The sequence below is a fragment of the Kogia breviceps genome, chromosome 7 (assembly GCF_026419965.1).
Source record: "Kogia breviceps isolate mKogBre1 chromosome 7, mKogBre1 haplotype 1, whole genome shotgun sequence".
NCBI lineage: Eukaryota > Metazoa > Chordata > Mammalia > Artiodactyla > Physeteridae > Kogia > Kogia breviceps.
The window spans coordinates 25,069,022-25,090,497 of NC_081316.1; the positions used below are offsets into that span (position 1 = coordinate 25,069,022).

The 21,476-nt window shown below is 35.4% G+C and overlaps 1 protein-coding gene across 1 annotated transcript in view; it reads left to right on the forward strand.

The window, feature by feature from the left end:
• FBXO3 (F-box protein 3) overlaps positions 1-21,476 on the forward strand; it is a 33,440-nt gene that overhangs the window by 7,643 nt on the left and 4,321 nt on the right. The window contains exons 4-10 of the mRNA XM_059068116.2: positions 7,840-7,954; positions 9,485-9,689; positions 11,433-11,478; positions 14,334-14,418; positions 15,246-15,368; positions 16,670-16,785; positions 18,431-18,621. Of these exons, the coding sequence (XP_058924099.1) occupies positions 7,840-7,954; positions 9,485-9,689; positions 11,433-11,478; positions 14,334-14,418; positions 15,246-15,368; positions 16,670-16,785; positions 18,431-18,621 (881 nt within the window). The remainder of the gene's footprint in view (positions 1-7,839; positions 7,955-9,484; positions 9,690-11,432; positions 11,479-14,333; positions 14,419-15,245; positions 15,369-16,669; positions 16,786-18,430; positions 18,622-21,476) is intronic.

The window sequence follows — 21,476 nt, forward strand, 5'->3', positions numbered from 1 at the left end:
TTTGATTTTTAAATTTATGCCCAAGAAATACATAAATGAATTGCAGATATATTGCTAATTATCTGCTTTAGCCTCCAAGTTTTTTTCAAGTTTCTCCACTAAAAGGAATTTTATATGTGTTTTGGTTTTGCTAAGCTGAAATTGGGATCAGTTCTTCTCAAATGTGTACCTTTTGAACTAAGGACTCTTTTGAAACGGCATTCCTTTTACATTTCATATTTCTGCTGTACGTTTCGATGCAAATATGAATTTCATACAAATCATGATTGCATGACCAGGTACTTAAAACTGAATTGCTAAGAGGTAGAAGAAAGAATGATTTGGCAGAGAGAGTACAGCTTTGAAAGAAAGTACCCTTGATTAATATTTTTAATAGCTTTTTTCCTTGGAAGAAAAGAAAAATATTATCTACTTGGTGTGTGGGGTTAAATAATTTCAAGAAGAAAATAATTCAGAAAATAGGTATTTGGTAATGATAAGTAGAATATGTAAGGGTTTGCAATAGCTGATATTTATTAAACACAAAGCTAGGTACTAAGCCAAGTACTGTATATTATTCCATTTAAGTTGCCAAAATCCTATAAGATAGGTAATTACTATTCTCATTTTATAGGTGAGCTACCTGAGGCATAAAAAGCTAAGTAAGTTGTTTGCCATCACAAACGAGAGCAGAGCCAGGATTTGAATATAGGTCTGACTCCAGAGATGTGGTCTTACCAGCTGTTGAAGGGAGAGAAGAAGACCTATCCTATTTTGTTTAGAATGTCTTAGGAGTCTTAGAGAGCTAGTCTAGTATTAGACTATTTGGAATATGGGAGTATAGACATGGTTCTCCTTTGAGGCACAGAGCTACCAGGAAAGGAAGAAACTAAGGATATATAGCAGCTTCTTCCTTTTTCCTTTTTCTTTATTTTTTTTATTTTTTAATTTTTTGAGGGGCACTCGATTGGTATTCCCAGGCTCCCTGCTCATTGTTTTGTACCTAATGGTTGAAGGTGAGGTTGTCAGAGAATTCCTTGTCAGCCCCTGTTTTACTCCCAGGTGCCAGTTCTCTGGAGTCTTTGCCATGAATTGGAATAGGACAAAGGCTCTGATATCTAGAAAGCTGGAGATTCTATTACAATGTAGACCTATGAGTTTTAGGACTGAATCAGGAAACTAGCTGCTCATCTCAGGGGCCATAGTCCCTGACTCAGTTTCAAGGGTACAGAGATCACAGATAGGAAGGAAACTTGGAAAGCAAATAGGCACTGGGTTTGGGAAAATTTTTATTAAGTATCTTGAAATTATAGTATATTGATGTACATTCTACCAATCTATCTCATGGTATATATCATATATCTTTGAATTTCATATTAACCTTAAATATTGGCTTAAAATTTTAAAGTCAGAAGGTACTTTTAGAGATCATTTAGACCAGGGATTAGCAAACTTTTTCTTTAAACGACCAGATTGTAAATATTTTAGGCTTTGAGAGACAGATGGCCTCTGTCACAACTATTTTACTCTGCTCTTGTGGGAAAGCAGCCATAGACAATATAACAACAAATAGGTATGGCAATGTTCCAAGAAAACTTTATTTATGGAAATAGGCCTCAGGCCAGGATTTGGCCTGCAGGCTGTAGTTTGTGGATCCCTGATTTATACCAGCCCTTTCATTTTACAGGTGAAGGAACAGGCTCAGAGAGTTTAGGTGACTCATTCAGGGTCCCATAGCTAGTGAGTAACAAAGATAAAACTCTAATCTAGGTTTCTTGGCTCCTAGTAATCTTTTCACTGCTTCCTCATACAAATAGGCTGGGGGCAAGGGAAGTATATAAACACTTATTGTATGCCAGGAAAGCACTTTATTAAGCACATGAAGCTTATTTAATCCTCATTGTAATTCTCTTGGATAGGTGGTATTATCTTCCGTTTTGCAGATGAGAAAACTGGATTAAAGAGATGAAATAACTTGCCAGAGATCGCAGTCAGTCTAGTCATCCCTTGGTATCCACGGGGGATTGGTTTCAGGACCTGCTGAGGATATTGAAATATGCAGATGCTCAAGTCCCATAGTTGACCCTTTGTATCCTTGAGTTCCACATCCAGGTACAGAAAGCCAGCTGTAATTGGTAGAGCTGAGATTTGACCCTGGTCTGTCTGGCTCCCAAATTCTATTATAGTAGGATGCCCCTCTAAATGTATTTTCTTATATTTGTCTTTTTCCATGTTTGCTTGTTGTTATTTTACTTTTTTTTCCTGCCTTGCTCTCTCTTGTCAAGAAATTCTTGGTTTCTTAATGTTACATGTTAAATGTCTAATGTGTAGCACTAACTATATAAATATTAGTGTTTTTTTTTCTCATTCACCTTCTGGTTCAGGCAGCTATTCAGCTTGTTCTCTTTTGTACTGAACTTTTTAAAAAATAAACTTTTCATTTTGTAGTAATTTTAGATTACAAGACAGTTGCAAAGATAGTACAGAGAATTTCTGTACACCCCTCACCCAGTTTCAGTTTCCCGTAACGTACCAACCCACGGGACATTTGTCAAACTAAAGTCTTCACTGGCACCTTATTACTAACTAAATTCTAGACTTTATTCAGAATTCACCAGATTTTCCATCAGTGGAATCCTTTTTCAATTCCTGCATCCAATCCAGAATACTACATTGCATTTAGTTGTCATGTCTCCTTAGTGTCTTCTGGTCTGTGGACACTTCTCAGTCTTTCTTTGTCTTTCACACCGTTGACAGTTTCAAGGGATACTGGTCAGGTATTTTGAAGAATGTCCCTCAAACTGACTCTGTCTAAAGTATTACTCACAATGAGACTGGAGTAATGTGTTTTCAGGTTACCAGCAAGGTGAGGTGTCTCTCTCATCACGTAGCTGGGGGTATGTGATATCCACAGCCTATCACTAGTGATGTTAACCAGCCTATAGAAATGTGCACAGATCACAAGTGTACAACTCAGTGAATTGTCACAAGGTGAACATGCCCATTGTAACACCCATCAGGTCAAGAAGTAGAATAATTATGTGTACCTAGAACCCTCCGTCTTTCTTGGGGGTAACCACTATCCTGATTGCTAATGCCACTGAGTAGTTTTCTCTCTTTTTGAACTTTTTATAATTGGCATGATTAAATATGTTTTTTGCGTGAATTATTTCTGTTTCATTTGTGAGATTCAGCAGTGTTGTGTGTAACAGTATTTTGTTCATTTTTGTTACAGTATAAATACTCTGTTATATGATTAGACCACAATTTATACATTCATTCTACTGTTGTTGGATATTTGGGTTGTTTCTAGTCTTTGACCATTACAAATAATGCTGTAAATCATTTTTGATGTACATATGAGCATATTTCTATCAGGTAAATATCTAGGATTGCGTTTGCTGGGTTGTATAGTATGCTTGTATTGAACTTCAGAAGATACTGTTAACTTTCCAAAGTGGTTTTACCACTTTACATTCCTACTAGCACTTTAATGTTGTCGTTCTTTTTATTTTAGCCCTTCTAGTGGGTGTGTAGTGGTGATTTTAATTTGCATTCCTTTAAGGATGTAGAATGATAGTTGTGTCTCTAGCTTTCTAATCCCTATGTGTCATTTCTTTATTTTTCTTGCTTTATTGAACTGGCTAGAGCCTTCAGTGCATTGTTGGATAGAAATAATAGTGAGTATCCTTATCTTTCTGACTGCAGAGGGAAAGCTTTCAACATTTCTCCTTTAAAGATGATGTTTGCTGTAGATTTTTAGTAGACACTCTTTAGCATGTTGAAGAAAGTCCCTTCTGATCCTAGTTTGGGAAAAGGGTTTTTTGTTTTTGTATTTTAAAAACAGATAATTGAGTTTTATCAAATACCTTTCCAGCCTTGTCATTATCATATGATTTTTCTACTTCATTCTGTTAATGCTCTGAATTACATTGATTGATTTTCTGAATGTTAAACCAATTTTGCATTCTTGGAATAAACTTACTTTGCTTGGAATGTATTATCTTTTTTATGTATTGTGGATTTGATTTGCTAGTATTTGGGGTTTTTACATCTATGCTCATGAGAGAGTTTGGCCTGTAATTTTCCTTTCTTGCAATGTTCTTGTCAGGTTTTGGTATCAAGATGATGCTGGCCTTGTAAACGAGTCGGGAAGTGTTGCCTCTTTTTCTGTTCCCTGGAAGAGTTTATGTAAGCTTGGTCTTATTTCTTGTTTAAATGATTAGTAGAATATACCAGTGAAGGCATTCAATCCTGGAGTTTTCATTGTGGGAAGGTTTTAAATTAAGGATTCAATTTCTTTATCAGATTTAGGACTACTCAGATTTTCTACTTAGTCTCATGTCAGTTTTGATAAGTTGTGTTTTTCTAGGAAATTGTCTACTTCATCTACATTTCCTAATTTATTGCCATAAAGTTTTTCATAATTATCCTCTTCGTAATGCTTGTTGGATCTCTAGTGATTTCACCTTTCCATTTCTTATATTATTTGTGCTTTCTCTCTGTTATTCTGGATCAGTTTTGCTAGGTAGGAGCTAATCAGTTTTATTAGTCTTTTCAGAGAACTGGCTTTTGCCTTTGTCAGTCCTCTCTATGTTAATTTCTTATTTCATTAATTTCTCTGATTACTTCTCTTTGAGTTTACTTTACTGTCATTTTTTTCCTGACTTGAGATGATTACTTAGATCATAGATTTTTCAGCCTTCCTTGTTTTCTTCAAATGCATTTAGGGGTATAAACTTCCCTTTAAACATAGCTTTAACTTCATCCCACAAGTTTTAATATGCTGTATTTTCATTAACATGCAGTTCAAAATACTTTGTGATTTCTTCTTTGACCCATGGATTATATAGAAATGTACTGCTTGATTTCTAAACATTGGGGGCCTTTTTAGTAATCTTTTTAATGTAATTTATATTTTTATTCCACTATGATCAGAGAATGTACTCTGTATGAGTTCAGTCATTTGAAATGTATTGTGATTTGTTCTGTGGTCCAGCATATAATTTATCTTGGCAAATGTTCCATATATACTTGAAAAGAATGTATATTCTGCCATTGTTGCCATTTAGTACTATATATATGATTAGGCAAAAACTGTTGATCTTATTCATATCTTCTGTACTCTTAATGAGGTTTTTGGTCTCCTTGTTCTGTTAGTTACTGAGAGAGGTATGTTAAAATTTCTCACTGTGATAGGCAGAGTTCTGAGATAGGTCCCAAGATTCTCACCCACCGTGGTATGTGCCTGATATAATGATAGCTTCCCCTTGAGTGTGAGTTGTGCAATGGATATAATTGATTTCTGTCTTGTGATTAGGTCATATTAGATGGCAAAAGGGTTTTACAGATGTAATGAGGGTTCCAAATTAGTTGCATTTGAATTAATCATTAATCAAAAAGGAAATTATCCTGAGCAGGCCTGACCCAATCAGGTGAGCCCTTAAAAGGAACTGGACCTTCCAGAAGTCAAAGAGATTCAAAGCCTGAGTGTGTCTCCTACAGGTCATGAATAAGCAAACTGGCACGTTGTGGAGAGGGCCAGGTGATAAGGAATGGCAGGTGGCTTCTAAGAGTAGAGAGCCTCAATCCTGCAACTGCAAAGAACTGAGTTCTGCCAACAACCAGTGAGTTTGGAAGAGAACCCCAAGCAAAAGATGCATAAGGTGCACTAGCAGCCCCAGTTAACACCATGATTTCAACCTTGTGGGACCTGAGCAGAAGATCCAATTCATTCATGCCCAGAATTCTGACCTACAGACACTGTGAAATAATAAATGAGTGTTTTTTAAGTGGCTAATATTGTAGCAGTAGAAAACTAATACTATCACCCATTATGATTACAGATATATATTTTTTCCATTTTAATTCTGTCATTAAAAAATATATATTTTGAAGCTGTGTTATTAGATGCACAAAATTAAACTTAAAATGCCTGTGTAGTAAACTTAACCTTTTTGCCATTACAAAAAGTCCTCCATTACCTCGAATAATGCTATTTGCCTTAAAGTCTATTTTGTATGATTTTAGTAGAGCTATTTTAGCTTTCATTTCGTATCTACATCTTTAAGATATGCCTCTTGTATATGATTGTGTTTTGTTTTTCATCTGGTCTGTTAGTCTGTTTTTAATTAGATTATTTAGTCTGTTTATATTTAATGTAATTACTAATACATTTGAGTGTAAATATACCGTGTTTCTATTTTATATTGGTGCCACCTGAGCAGGTATTCCTTTTATGCATTCTTCTTAATTATCTTTTATTCCATACTCCCTTTCCTTTCTTATTTATCTAACTTTTTTTTAGTGATTAGCCTAGAGATTAAAACATGTGTCTCTGACTTAAAGTCTATTGTAAATTAGTATTTTTACCACTTCCTGAACAATGAAAGAACCTTGGAATACTTTAATTTCAATTACCTCCCTCCTGTTTTTTGTATTATAGTTTTGTGATTTTAGTTTTCAACATATTTTATATCCTTGAAAACATTTTTATTATTTTACATGTTCAATATTATTTTAGATTTATCTGCATATTTACCTTTTCTGGTTGCACTTTATTTCTTCCTGAATCTTTATGCTTCCTTCTGGGATAATTTTTCTTCTGCCTGAAGAATTCCTTTTTGTTTTGTCTTGTTTTGTTTTATTTTGTTTTTAATGAGGGAATGCTATTGCTGAATATTTTCAGATTTTTTTTTGTCAAAAAATATATTTATTTCATCTTCACTTTTGAAGTATATATCCACTGGAAATAGAATTCTAGTCAGCACTTGAAGATACCATTCTTCCAGCTTCTATTGTTCTGTTAAGAAGCTCTCTTGTTGTTCTTCTGGAGATGACTGTGGCTTTTCCCCTTCTCTAGCTGCTTTTAAGATTTCTCTTTGTCTTTGATTTTCAGCAGTTTTCCAGTAATATGTCTAGATAATGATTTTCTTTGTAATTATTCTCCATGGGGTTTATAGTGCTTCTTAAATCTATGGTTTGATGTTTTCATCAATTTTGGAAAATTCTCTCAACCCTGTGGTACTGCTGAAAGCTTTGCTCAACTTCTTGGCCTCTCAGCCTCATGTTTGCTTTCAGAAGTGGCAATTGCGTCAAAGACAAGGTGTCTCCAAAGCCCTGGCTAAACTCTCAGTTTCCCTGTTCTTCTGGACCAACCTTCCCCCACCCCAACCCTGCCACTTCTCACTGTCTTTGAGGTTCTCCAAAAGCCTTGAAACCAATTTTCTTGTTCAGTTTTTCTAGTTCTCAGTAAAACGTTTGGTCCAACAACCTGGTGGGCCATTGCTGGGAGTGAATCTCTTCTCTTAGTATTTGTAATTACTGCTTTTTAAAGCTAGAATATATGGCAAGCTTATAAACATGAAAATCAAATTCAAGGTAATGGCCTCCTCACAGCATGAACCTACACCTATGTCCTATATTTCCCATTAAGAGACTAGGTTAAGACTCTTGAACAACATCCATTTAGAGAACTTCTGGAGAGTTATTTTTAAATAGAGGAATTTGAGTATATTAGATTAAGAAAAATGAGATATGCTCTAAAGTTTGTATTGTACTGTGAAAAAACCATTGTGGATTTCACTGGTGCCTGTCATTCCATATTTTGCTTAGTGCCAGTGTTTTCCCCATGAAGAGGAAACAGCAATTTGCTTCCTCAGTGCTTCAAAGTCAGAGCTAATCTAAAGTGGTATAATGTTTCTCCGAATTTTCAATTCATTTCCCTATATTTCAGCAAGTACATTTTGGACAGAATTCACTTGCTCTAAGATTGTATCATTGGCTAGCAGATAGATTGCATTTCTTCTTAGATTTAAGGCTTATGGTTTCTTGATAATTTGCTTTGTTGTGCATCTGCAGAGGGTGCTCGAGAGGAAGACCTAGATGCTGTGGAAGCTCAGATTGGCTGCAAGCTTCCTGATGATTATCGATGTTCATATCGTATCCACAATGGGCAGAAGTTAGTGGTTCCTGGGTGAGATGTTCACTGTTTGAGTTATTCTTAATGATACAAGTTATTTTCTAGAATGTAAACAAATTGTATTTGTAGTTACTCTTAACAGATTAAAAAGTATAAGAATTTCCTCCTGTTCCTTATAACAATCCATAAGACAAGATCTATAGCTTGAATTTGATTTTACCAAAATAGATAATGTCTCAAAAACATGGTTTCTATCAACACATCTTTACAGTTAAGATGGTTGGGGTGGGCCTACAGGACAGCAGAGGAGATGTGTGTATGAGTATAATTTAACTAAAATTTAACTAAACCTGTTCTGAATCCTTGAAGTGTTTATCCTGTTACAGGCCAAGTAAAGTATTTTAGAGAGCTTGATATAAGTTCTATGAATCATACATGTTAAAAGTAATTTGTTCAGAGCTACATACACTTAACTAAAGAAAATATTAGTTTTGTCCTATTCAAGCATAGTCTATAATTGAATGGCCTATTTTAAACTTACTTCTAAACGATGTGAAGTATTCACTGTGGAACCTTTCGGTAAAAGCAGACCATGCAGTAGCTCTAAAATTTACTCACAGTTTTTAAAGCTATATGCTTCGAATGGTTCTACTCCCTTTGTTCCCTCATGAAATTAAGGTATTTCCGAGACACTGCACTTGTGACATACTGATAGGAATTTAGGGAGAACTTTGCATTGTTCTTATTAGAACTTGGTATCTCTTTGTGTGTGAAGAACCATATGAGTCTCTGTTACCATTTCAGATCATAGTTGAGTGAGTACAGGGAATCTAGGAGGTGATCATACTGAGGTTACAAGGTAGTATTCAGAAGTCAAATATTGGGCAGTTAGGACTAGATAAGCCTAAATCACTGGGGTTTTTTTCTATTCTGTTTTCCTGTCAAGCTGAAACTTGACAAAATGGAAAAATTGTTGTATTTCTAGAACCAACAGGAGAGAACTATACTAAGAGTTGCTCATAATTGACATGACAAACAGATCATGATTTCAACACAGGGATTTTTATCTACCCACAGCCCAAACAGTGAGACTTAGGGTGAGACTCTCAAGGACCTACACCTGTGTTGTTCTCATACGTATGAGTTTAGACCCCATACATCCCAAGTTTATGAAAATTTGGACAAGGCTTAAGCCGATTTCCATTTATATTGCCTGGTAGGATAGTGTAAGCTAAAGGTTGTATCAGGATAAAGGTATCAGAGAGAACATTAAACATTAAATTAGTCATACATACATATATAGCAAAACACTGGTAAATTATGGCAAGATAGATTTTTGAAAGCAATAAAACTATTTTTCTTTGTAAAAGGTTGCCATTTAGACAGTTTAGACACTTAGGCTTTTAATTTAAATCAGAATCTTTCCACTCAAGAGTTTGAATTTAATATATGCAGAAATTGTAGTGTTTGGGGTATTCCTGGTTTAGAATTGACATGTTAATCGTTCTTATAAAGTTGTCAATGTGAAATTATTATTCATCAAAAAGATTGCAGTTGACTAAATTTTTTAGTCTGTCTTCTCAGGTTGTTGGGAAGCATGGCGCTGTCTAATCACTATCGTTCTGAGGATTTGCTAGACGTCGACACGGCTGCTGGAGGCTTCCAGCAGAGACAGGGACTGAAATACTGTCTACCTTTAACTTTTTGCATACATACTGGTTTGAGTCAGTACATAGCAGTGGAAGCTGCGGAGGGCCGAAACAAAAATGAAGTCTTCTACCAATGTCCGGTAAGTAGGAAGCATGTTTAAATGTGGCTTTAAGATGTGTTCTGGGTGTATAAAATGTGTATTAGGAATTTTCAGGGTTGTAGAATGGGTATAGAGCATTATGCAATTTGATTATAGATGGATCTAACTAGAGGGCTAATATTCTGATATAATGGCATGGAATGCTAAAAGAAAATTTCACCAATGGACAAACAATGCAAGCTATTGTGCATACGGAGGGAAGCTGTGATTTGTATTAGGACATTTTAAGTTTAAGAAAAACTAATGAGAGATGCAAGAGGGAGGGGATATGGGGATATATGTATACAAATAGCTGATTCCCTTTGTTATACAGCAGAAACACACCATTGTAAAGCAATTATACTCCAATAAAGCTATTATTAAAAAAAGAAAAATGAGCTTTTTGTTGAAGTGATTAATTGTAATATAAATTTCTAACTTTAGCTTTTGGACATCATCCATCATCATTCACTTTGGATTCAAGTTCTGGGTGCAATAGAAACTTTCTAAACTCTTTCTTCAGTAGGTATTTGAGTTGTTAAAAAAGGTAGATCGTTTTTAAGAGGATTTTGTTATGATTTTAATGTAAGCACAGAAAATATAGCATTTGGTTTCATTCTTATTTCTTCAGTTCTCAGTCATTCCTCAGTTGCAGACCTTCTGCTTTCATTTTTGCCTAGATGTGAACTTAAATAGAAAATATTTTTCAGGGGTTTCCCTGGTGGCACGGTGGTTAAGAATCCGCCTGCCAATGCAGGAGACACGGGTTCGACCCTGGTCTGGGAAGATCCCACATGCCGTGGAGCAGCTAAGCCCATGAGCCACAACTACTGATCCCGCGTGCCACAACTACTGAAGCCTGCGTGCCTAGAGCCTGTGCTCTGCAACAAGAGAAGCCACCGCAATGAGAAGCCTCTGCACAGCAATGAAGAGTAGCCCCTGCTTGCCACAACTAGAGAAAGCCCGCGTGCAGCAACAAAGACCCAATGCAGCCAAAAATAAATAAATTTATTTTTAAACAAATTTCATAGTTATCTGAGACATGTGACTCCATATAACATTTAAATTATTTAGAAAGCTTGCATAGCTTTTAATTTTTTTTCTAAGCATTTTCACATCTTATTTCTCATTTTTGACTTGATAGCTCTGTAAGGTTGTAGGATGATGACTTGGTCTCTCCATTTACTGAGAGAAGAGACTAATCTAGAACTGTTCAGGTCCCTTGACTGAATTCAAAGCCCTGTCTTCTGGGTTCATAGGCCATGTGTCTTCTCACGGTTATAATGTCCTAATTGTTTTCTTGAAGGATAATTTATTAGTTCATTGTAACTAATAGGAAGAGCCTAAATATAGAAATCATAAGAGCAGAAACTGAAAGGTGTGAGGAATGTCTGAGTATTGGTTAGAGCACTTAAATTATTATTTTGTGTGTGTGTGTGGTACACGGGCCTCTCACTGTTGTGGCCTCTCCCGTTGCGGAGCACAGGCTCCAGACACAAAGGCTCAGCGGCCATGGCTCACGGGCCCAGCCGCTCCGCGGTATGTGGGATCTTCCTGGACCGGGGCACGGACCCGTGTTCCCTGTGTCGGCAGGCAGATTCTCAACCACTGCACCACCAGGGAAGCCCTTAAGTTATTTTTATCTGTTTTGTCTTGTCCCCAGGGAAGGATACAGATAGTGAACAATGGGGAATTAAGTAAAAATGTATTTTCCTTGATTACAATATTCTTTTTCTCACCTAGGACCAAATGGCTCGGAATCCAGCAGCTATTGACATGTTTATCATAGGTAAGAGAAAAATCTCTTCTTTCTGGTCAAAAAAAATTAAGTTGGTAAAAACTTTTCTGTTACTTGATCAACTGGCAATTTTATATTTGTATTTCTTAAAGCTTGCTGGTTTATAAAGTACTATAACTAGGTTCTCATTAGAATAGCCCTTATACTTTATTTGACTTGGGTTTCCATTTGGAAAAAAGCCATGCCATATACAACCTTGTGCTCTTAGGATTCTGCTGTAGAACAGTGAAATGTATAGAATTGCTAGGAATGTGTATATAGCTCCCTTACACACACATGCATTTTCCATCGATCATATTAATACATAATTAGAGATACAGATACATGAAATAACTATACTTTTTCTCTTCTGGTGCCAGTGCTATAGTAAAATACTGATGTCACACCAGAGACCTCAGACCAGCAGTCTTCAGAGACCAGTATAAACTGGGCCTTATAAACTGCTTGGCACACTGGTTTTTCTTGGCCTTAAAAGCGTATTTCTCATAGGATTTTGAGAACAATTCAATTTGTATTCAAGAGCAGCTCACCCCTTTGCTGTTCATCCATTCTTGTTTTGCTTAGATTTTGCTCACGTAGGAGAAAAAGAGAAGCTTCCTAACTATCCATTCTGCTTTTTAAAGGCATTTCTGTAACATATTAAACATCATTATATATTAATAGTAAAAGGATCTTGCAGGCCAAGGCATCTGTATTTAATTGTATCTCCTAAATGGAACCTTGAACAGAGTACAAGTCTCTGTGTGTTCAAACTATGGCATATTCTAGGTTTGTGGCATATTTCACAATATCAAGAAGTTCTCACCCCTACGCAGTCAGTTACAAAACACTTTTAAGCTTGGTTCCTAGGCTTCAGCTAACCCTGATTCCTGTGGCCTATGGTATCTAAGTTCAGCACCCTCTGGGGGTTACACCCTTGCTCGTTGCCCTCTTTGGCGTCTCTGGGTGGCACATACTCTGAGAACATGATCGTCCTGGCTCTAGTCCAGTGGTGCTGCTCAGTTTATAAATTAAAGGCTGCCTGAGCTCTAAGGTAAGCTGCCGGCTAGGCTCTGGGAGTTTCTTAGTCTTAGTTAGGTGCTGGTCTGACGTGGTGTGGAAGACCCCACCACTGCAGCAGAGTACTAAGGTCTGAGAATACTCTTCTGGGAGTTGGGGTTTCTCCTAGAATGAGAGAGTAGAGCAAAAGATTTGAGATGCACTGGAAGAAATGAGGTGGGAAGTTAGTGCTGGGAGGAAAGATGAGAAAGTATCTGATCTACCTTTACACTACCTTGATAAAACCCCAATACTCTCAAAGGAACTGCAAGATATGGGCTTACTTTAAAAGGTAAACTACTGTAGAACATATAAATTACATCTTAATTCAACTAAGTTTGACTTTCTTGGAATTTTTGGTAAAACATAAGATGGAATCTCCTGATATTCAGTGCATTATTAATACATTTTAAGAAAACTGGAATCTATGTGCAGATAAGTTTAGTGGTGAAGGCTGCATGGAAAATTTTATCCTTATTTTAAAGAACACACTTTGGTATGTGTTGTAATAAATTAAGGCACATTAAAATACACCATGCCAATTTCTTTTTTAATGTAAATCATAAGAAATTTCTTTTTTCTTACATAACATTTTAGTTCATGAAATTTACAAAATGAGTTTTTAAACTCTGCAGGGAAACTGCTAGGTCTCAAAACAGAAAATTGTACCTTCTATGAATTTAAAAACATTCATGTGGCCCCTTAATATCTAGCTCAAAGTGGATAGAAGATGATCAATGATCATTTGAATAAAGTAGCATTTAATAAATAAAGGGTCAGAGTGGACCATTAATAGGCATAGAAAAAAGAGTAAACTATTGTAGTTTACCTTCTGTCAGTTGATACCTTTAAAATTTTAAAGCTGCATACTCTCAGACTCAAGCTTAAATTGTATCTTCAATCATTCCCTAAATAGAATTATAAGTAAATACATACTATAAATTTAGCATCTGACTTCCAGTGTGGCAGAGTGCCGGAACTGGGTTAATAGAAACAAGATTATGAAGAAATTCATTGAACAACATTGATTAAGGGACTAGTATGTGCTAGGCACTGAGCTGTATTAACAGTAAATGATGGGGGTCTGAGAAAGTTATGTTGTATTACCTACAAGAGACAACATAATTCATGTAAATACTTGTTATTGATCCAATCACTAGGTCATGGATATATGGTCTGGAATGGACTATCCCAGTCATTCTTCTCTGCGTTGAGCTGGTCACTGAGAATATGGAGGACCGCTGTACATTTGAATCTGTAGTAATGCAACTGGGCTACTTTGGGATTGGCCTGATGCCCAGAACTCCACAGTGCTATACCCTTATTAGATGTCCAGACTGAGCCTGGCTTCTGCCAGAATTTTGTGCATGAGTCCGGATGTGCCTGGACCAGGCATGTACCCTGATCATCTGAGGATAGATGCTGATACTTTTTCTGTAGTTTCTTCCTAGACATAGCTATAGCTCCTTTGTTCTATATGTTCCAGAAATTATAGACAGAAGGCTTTTCATTCTTGTACCAGAACAACTTAAAGTTGAAAAGTCAACTATTTAGTTTTAAGTGTAAAATGTAGTTTGAACGTAGTCGGAGGATTCCCTAGCAAGGTAGTTTGGAATAAGATTGATAGAGCTGAGGATAGAAATTTACCTAATAAAGGATTAGTAGAATGGTATATATAAATGTTTCTAGTTTTGATATCACTACGTATCACTATTAAGCATAGAGAAATTGTCATTTTTCCCTTTGTTTTCTGTATAAATTAGAAAAAAAACTATTTGTCCTTTTTTTTTTCCCTTCCTTTTTTACAGGTGCTACTTTTACTGACTGGTTTACTTCTTATGTCAACAATGTTGTATCAGGTGGCTTCCCTATCATCAGAGACCAAATTTTCAGGTATTTCACTTGGGGCTTTTTGGATTGGAATGATTATAAATCAGAAAAAAACATCAGTTACAGATCATGAGATAAAGTTTCCCATGAAGGTTAATAACAGAACCTCTCATGTTAAATCTCACTATTTTATTCTCACTTTAAAGCCAAAACAGTTGAACAGCCAGTATTTTTTTCATCTTGAAGAATCAAGAGAAAAAACTGATTTTGATTTAGAAGCTGTGGCTTTATAGTAGTTACATAGTTGGGGTTTTTTTTGGCAGTGGAGTGGGAGGCTGTTGCCAGTAACAGATTTACTGTGAATAGCAAGTCAGTAACTATTAGCTGCTGGAAAATATTAGTCATTATCTCTAAATGGAACATTCAGGTATTATAGATGGTACTAGAGGTTGGTTCACAGTAGCCCAGTTGGCAGAAATGATACGTTAATTATACATTAGAGGCCTCTAGAATAACAATACTAACACATTTTTATTGTCAGAGTCACTGTGTATAGGGCATAGCTGGGTTTTCAGACGTTCCAAAAGTTTCCTTAGCTCTAAAGACTGAGATAAGCTCTTTTTAGTTTCCAAGTTAGTTACTGATCCATTATTTGAACCACTGGTTGTTGAACCTTGACTGCTATCATTATTGATTCAGAGTCTTCAAGGTTTTCTAGTTTGTTTGTTCTTTTAAGCTTAATAACTATACCTTTAAGGTGCCAAATATGATTTAAATTTGTTTTTATTGTAAAGTAAAATAAACTATTTAGCATTGTATCTTTAAATCTTTTATCTTACAGAATTGACGTTTGTTGATTAAAAAATGTTTAATTTTTTTAAATTACCTAGATATGTTCATGATGCAGAATGTGTAGCAACGACTGGGGATATTACAGTTTCAGTTTCCACATCGTTTCTGCCAGAACTTAGCTCTGTACATCCACCCCACTATTTCTTCACATACCGAATCAGGTGAGAATTTTAAATGGAGTTGCCTTTTGGGATATACGTTATGGATGTGTTGTTATCACCCCATTTGACATGATATAAAAACACATTCTGAAAGGCAGCTTCTTGCTAAAGTGTGGAGGTAGGTGGATAACAAACAAATTTTCTACAATATAGTGTTTGTAAAGCACCTTGAGTTTGTATCAGCCTTTGTGCCAGGTACTTTGAGAGGTGGACCGCTAAGCTGTAATCATAATGAAAGGTCAGTATTAGAGTTATAATGCGTTCCGAAAGCTATGAAATCGCCCAAGATAAAACCATGCACTTCAGTTTTATCTTGCCTGTCTATATTTAATTAAAAGTGTAATAAATATTTAGGAGTACAGCCTGTATATTAGACACAATGCTGAGCAAGCCCTGGATTTGGTTAAGTAAAAAACAGATATTAAATACACTTTAATTAGAAGTACTCTGTACTGTGAGGTAAAGACAACTCATTGCCCTAAGGGATTAAGAATGCTTTGTTTTTAGATGTATTTTTAAATACTTTATGATATATATTTTTTAAAAATACATATACATGGATATATACATACTAGAAATAATAATAATGTATACTTAACCAGAAAGCATTCTAGGATTTTGGTATTGTATGAAGCCTTTGATATGTCCAGTTACACATATTCAGATGAATGTCGTTTTAATTGTTTAATTTAATCCTGCCTAGGATTGAGATATGCTTAAAATAGTAATACCTACACGTGCTTATACGGTATTCTAAATGAAAATAAGAGTCAGCAGAGTCTCAGAAAAAGGAGGGAAATAATAGTATTGGAAAACAGAGTCAAGGTTTAACCCCAGTAACTGAATAGTAGATGCACGAAATAGTGACATTTTACTCTGAGCTTTCTAGAAGCTAATGGAGAAAAGAGCTGTATAGCCTTGTAGTGAAAAAAAAGACTCCATTTTTTAGAACAGAAGTTTTTCGTGGCACCGTATTCTAGAAAGTGTTTCCCCCATTGGTCTTTATTTGAACAGCAAAAGATTGTTGTCACCACTGTGTTTGTAAATTTTTATGTTGCCCTTTCTATTGTTAATCCTAAATGAAAGTCAAGTGTGTAAATTGAATGAAAACATTTCTGTGGGGGAGTCCAGCTAATTAGGCCAGTATCTTTGCAAACTTACAGGAATAGATGATTTACACAGACTTTGGTTTGGGTTTCTTAATTTCATTTGGAAATTCCTTTTACTGGCTTAGCTCAAAATACTGTAGCTCTTAAACAGAAAAAACCAACATGTCTCTACCACTCCATTCTCTTCTCCAGGATTGAAATGTCAAAAGATGCACTTCCTGAGAAGGCGTGTCAGTTAGACAGTCGCTACTGGAGAATAACAAACGCTAAAGGTGATGTGGAAGAAGTTCAAGGACCTGGAGTAGTTGGTATGTGTCCCAAGATTTGTGTTTATACATCAGTTGCTTCTAAAACATTTTGGAGAGTATATATGTGATACATAGCTTGGCAAATGCATGATGTAGTTAGTGGATAAGACTGCATCTTTTTAATAGCTGTGTTTCAGTGTGAAAGATATCATAGATTCTGCATTCTTCTCCTAACTACGATATTTTGCTTCATAAATATAATGTATAAAGGTCATTATTTTATCAGTTTAGTACCTGAAACATGAACTTTTCTAAAATTATAGCAAACTCAATTATTCAGGGATTGAATTTCCATTCTGTAGATCACACGGGTTTCTTGCTTTTCCTTCTTAACTGCTTTATTTTTTTAGCTGGATAATTATTCATTATCATATTCTGTAGGGTTACAGGGTATATGGCAGAAAGAGAAAATAAATTTCATATTGGTCATCTTTTTGAAATTTCAGGAGAAATGTTAAACTTAGTAGCACAGATTTTATTGTTTTTTGATTTCAATCATCTCTAGCCTCTGATTACCATTGACATTTGGCTTTTTAAAAAATTATGATTATCATAAGTTTCTGAGACCTTAGATTCTTCATGTTTTATATGTGTACTTCAGGAAAATAATATTATTTAAGCTATGTGCTTTTGTTGTTGGTCCTAAGCATATGTAGAATTCAGTTTAAATTGAAGTTGTTTTAATTAATTGCCACAAATAGATTCATATTCTACGTGTCTTTTTAAGGAATTTTTCCTGGATATTAAAGAATTTTATTAAAGCTGTAATTCTTTTTCTGTCATTTCGTCCATTGGTGTAAAACCTTTCCCTTGTGACTGCCATTTTGTCTGGGCTAAATGCTTAAGATCCATCTTCGGAGTTTTATGTTTTAGTCTCTTGCTACATTTAAACATTTAGATTATCCTTATCTCTGAACTAGAATATGTGACTCTTTTTATTACCAGTGTCTTAAAGATTGTGTCCTCAACGCCTCTCCTTTTTTTTTTTAATTAGTTTTTTATAAATTAATTTTATTTTATTTATTTTTAGCTGTGTTGGGTCTTTGTTGCTGCACATGGGCTTTCTCTAGTTGCGGCAAGCGGGGGCTACTCTTTGTTGCGGTGCGTGGGCTTCTCATTGCAGTGGCTTCTCTTGTTGCAGAGCACGGGCTCTAGGCACACGGGCTTCAGTAGTTACAGCACGCCGGCTCCATAGTTGTGGCTTGTGGGCTCTAGAGCGCAGGCTCAGTATTTGTGGCTTGCGGGCTCTAGAACACAGGCTCAGTAGTTGTGGCGCATGGGCTTAGTTGCTGCACGGCATGTGGGATCTTCCCAAACCAGGGCTTGAACCCATGTCCCCTGCATTGGCAGGCAGATTCTTAACCACTGCACCACCAGGGAAGCCCCCCTCTCCTTTTTAAATTTTCATTCTACTGGATATCACCCCTCCCCACCCCCCAACACACTATCGGGAATTAGGAGAGTACAAAAAAATGTCAAAATACTCATAATCCCATCCCCAAATATTAATATTTTGTTATATTTCCTTTTAGATTTTTTCTAATTATGCATTTTCTTTAATATAGTTTAAAGAGGACATATCGTGTTTGCTATAATGAAGAACTAAATATTATACTTTAATTTATTGTTACTGTTTTCTCTGCAGGTGAATTTCCAATCATCAGCCCAGGCCGGGTATATGAATACACAAGTTGTACCACATTCTCTACAACATCAGGCTATATGGAAGGATATTATACCTTCCATTTCCTTTACTTTAAAGACAAGATCTTTAATGTTGCCATTCCCCGATTCCATATGGCATGTCCGACATTCAGGGTGTCTATAGCTCGATTGGTAGGTTAAATTTTCCTCTGGTGCTGATTTTACATGACTTTGTAGAATGAACTCCACAGAGGGTCTTTGTTGATTACCCCGGCAGATAGTTTGTACATGGTATTTCAGAGAACCCTAGAGATTTTGAGGGAAATATCTTTTGGGGGAGGGGGAGATGTGTGAATATGTTGGGGGGGGGTGGACAGTAAGTAAACTAGGTTCCAGAGTCTTCAATCAGAGTAACTCTACTGTTATGTTTTTGTTGTTATTTTTATTTGCTTGTTTTAAATAGACTTTATTTTTTAGAGCAGTTTCAGATTCACAGCAAAATTGAGCAGAAGGTACAGAGATTTCCCATATACCCTCTGCTTCAACTCATGCATAGGCTCTCCCATCATCAATATCTCGCGCCAGAGTGGTACCTTTGTTACAGCTGGTGAACCTACATTGACACATCATTATCACCCAAAGTCCATAGTTTACATTAGGGTTCACTCTTGGTGTTGCATATTCTGTGGGTCTGAATGTATGTATAATGACATGTATCCACCATTACAGTATCATATAAAGTAGTTATTGGTTTCAAAGTTTCAGTGTCTTTTCCAGTTTCCAAAAACAGTTTTGTTGCCTAATGAGAATCACCACACTAGACCAGTTAGAATCACCTTTATTTTATTTCATTAAGACTGGGGAAGCAATTTCTTACAGTGGTTTTGCTAAAACTCCCAATTTTTAAAAATAATACAAATATCCTATAAAATCATTACAAAGAAGATTTAATGGGTAGACTTGCACTTTTAGTAGTCTCTCTTTGGGATCATTTCCTAAGTCAACTAGTTGTATTTTTGAAATCTCATTTCTAGGATGACAGATAAAGCAGTAACCCCAATCTTACAGGCTATAAAATGATTAAAGAAAATTATGACACTTGAGTTATACAATAGGAATAAAATATGAATTGTATACCCAGAATATAATTAAGTCATAGGTGTCAAATGTTCAAAAAAAGCCCTCTAGCTCCTGGGATGACCCCAATGGGTGGGTCTAATATAAGTCTGGGAAGATAGACATGATATTAAATCTGACTTAGAGTGGATACATTCCCAACTCCAGTTTGGAAAGAGAAGGATGATGGTGAGACTTTAAGCCATTATATTTGTGGTATTTCTGGTGAAAAGAATCTACAGCCTGGGTTTGGAAGTGAAGTTTAGCTTCCCTCCCAGTGGTATATTTCCAATGCTGTGAATTTGCTACTTCCTATAACAGTCTTCCATTTTGACTAGCCCCATTTCTGTTTGAGATTGGTATCATCTTATCCTTAAATGTTTGGTACAATTTATCAGTGAAGTCATCTTGGGCTGGAGTTCTCTTTGTGGGAACGTTTTGAGATATGAATTTTATTTCTTTAATATTCATGTTTTCCGTTTTGTGTTTCACTTTCGGTAATTTTGTGTCTTTCAAGGAATTTGTCCATTTGGTCTAAATGTTGAATTTATTTCCATAAAAGTTATTTGCAGTATTCCCTTGATATCCTTTTAATGGCTGTAAGAGCTATAGTTATATGTAGTGTTTTGTTCTTAATATTGGTAATGTACATCTTCTCTTTTGTTCATCATCTTAGCTAGGGGGTTGTCACTTTTATTGATTATTTAAAGGAACAATTTTTGGTTTCACTGTTTCTCTCTATTTGTTCATTTTCTGTTTCATTGATTTCTGGAGTTATCTTTATTTCTCTCCCATTTACTGTGGGTTTAATTTGCTTTTTTTTTTTTTTTTTTTTTTTTTTTTTACCTCTTAAGGTAGAAGTTTAAATTATTGATTTTAGACCTTCTCTCTAAGCACTGTTTTAGCTACATTTCGCAAATTTTGATGCATTATTTTCATTAACATTTAATTCAAAATATTCTCAGATTTCCCTTGTAATTTAATTTTGATCTATGTCTTTTCTAGAAATGTATGAATTTCCAAACATTTGGAGTTACCTTTTGGTTATTGATTTCTAGTTTTGTTATGGTTAGAGAACTCGCTGTGTATAATTTCAATCTTTTTAAATGTTTTATGGCCCAGCATTATGGTCTATCTTGGTAAATGATCCTTGTGTATTTGAAAAGAATGTATTTTCTGATATTTGGGGGAATATTAATTCTATAAATGGCAAGTCAAATTGGTTGACTATTTTCCAAGTCTTCTATATATTTACTGATCTTTTGTATGTGTGTGTGTTCTCTGAGAGATGATTGTTGTAATCTCCAACTATAATTACAGTTTTGTCTATTTTTTTAATTCTGAATTTTTATTCTCTTTTTAATTTGCTTCATGTATTTTAATTATATGCAAATATGTTTAGGATTGTTACATGTTTTTAATGAAGTGCTTCGTTTATTGTTGTAAAATCTCTACCTATGGCAATATTCCTTGCCCTAAAGTTGCTATATATTCCTGACCTAAAGTGTAAAGAGTGTTAACATTTGTTTGCACAGGTAGTTTGTGCAGTTAAGTTACTATTGGGTCAGTCGGTCCTGTTGAGGCTTGTTTTTAATGTTTGTTAGGGTGGGGATAGAGTGATCTTTACTTAAGGACAGTAGTTCTCAGACTTTTCCATCTCATGGTCCCCTTCAGCTCTTAAAAGTTATTGAGGACTCCAAATAACTCTTGCTTATATGGGTTACACGACATTTATCATGTTAAAAATTAAAACTGAGAAGTTTTATAATATTACTCCTTTTTAAAAGTTTTAAATTTTTAAATTTATAATTTCAAATTACAATAATAAACTCATTACATGTTCAACCCTCTCTTAACTATGTTCTTACTTAGAGTTTTAGTTTCCTCCCAACCACAAAGAAGCATATAAAATCTTGATCTGCCTTGTGGAA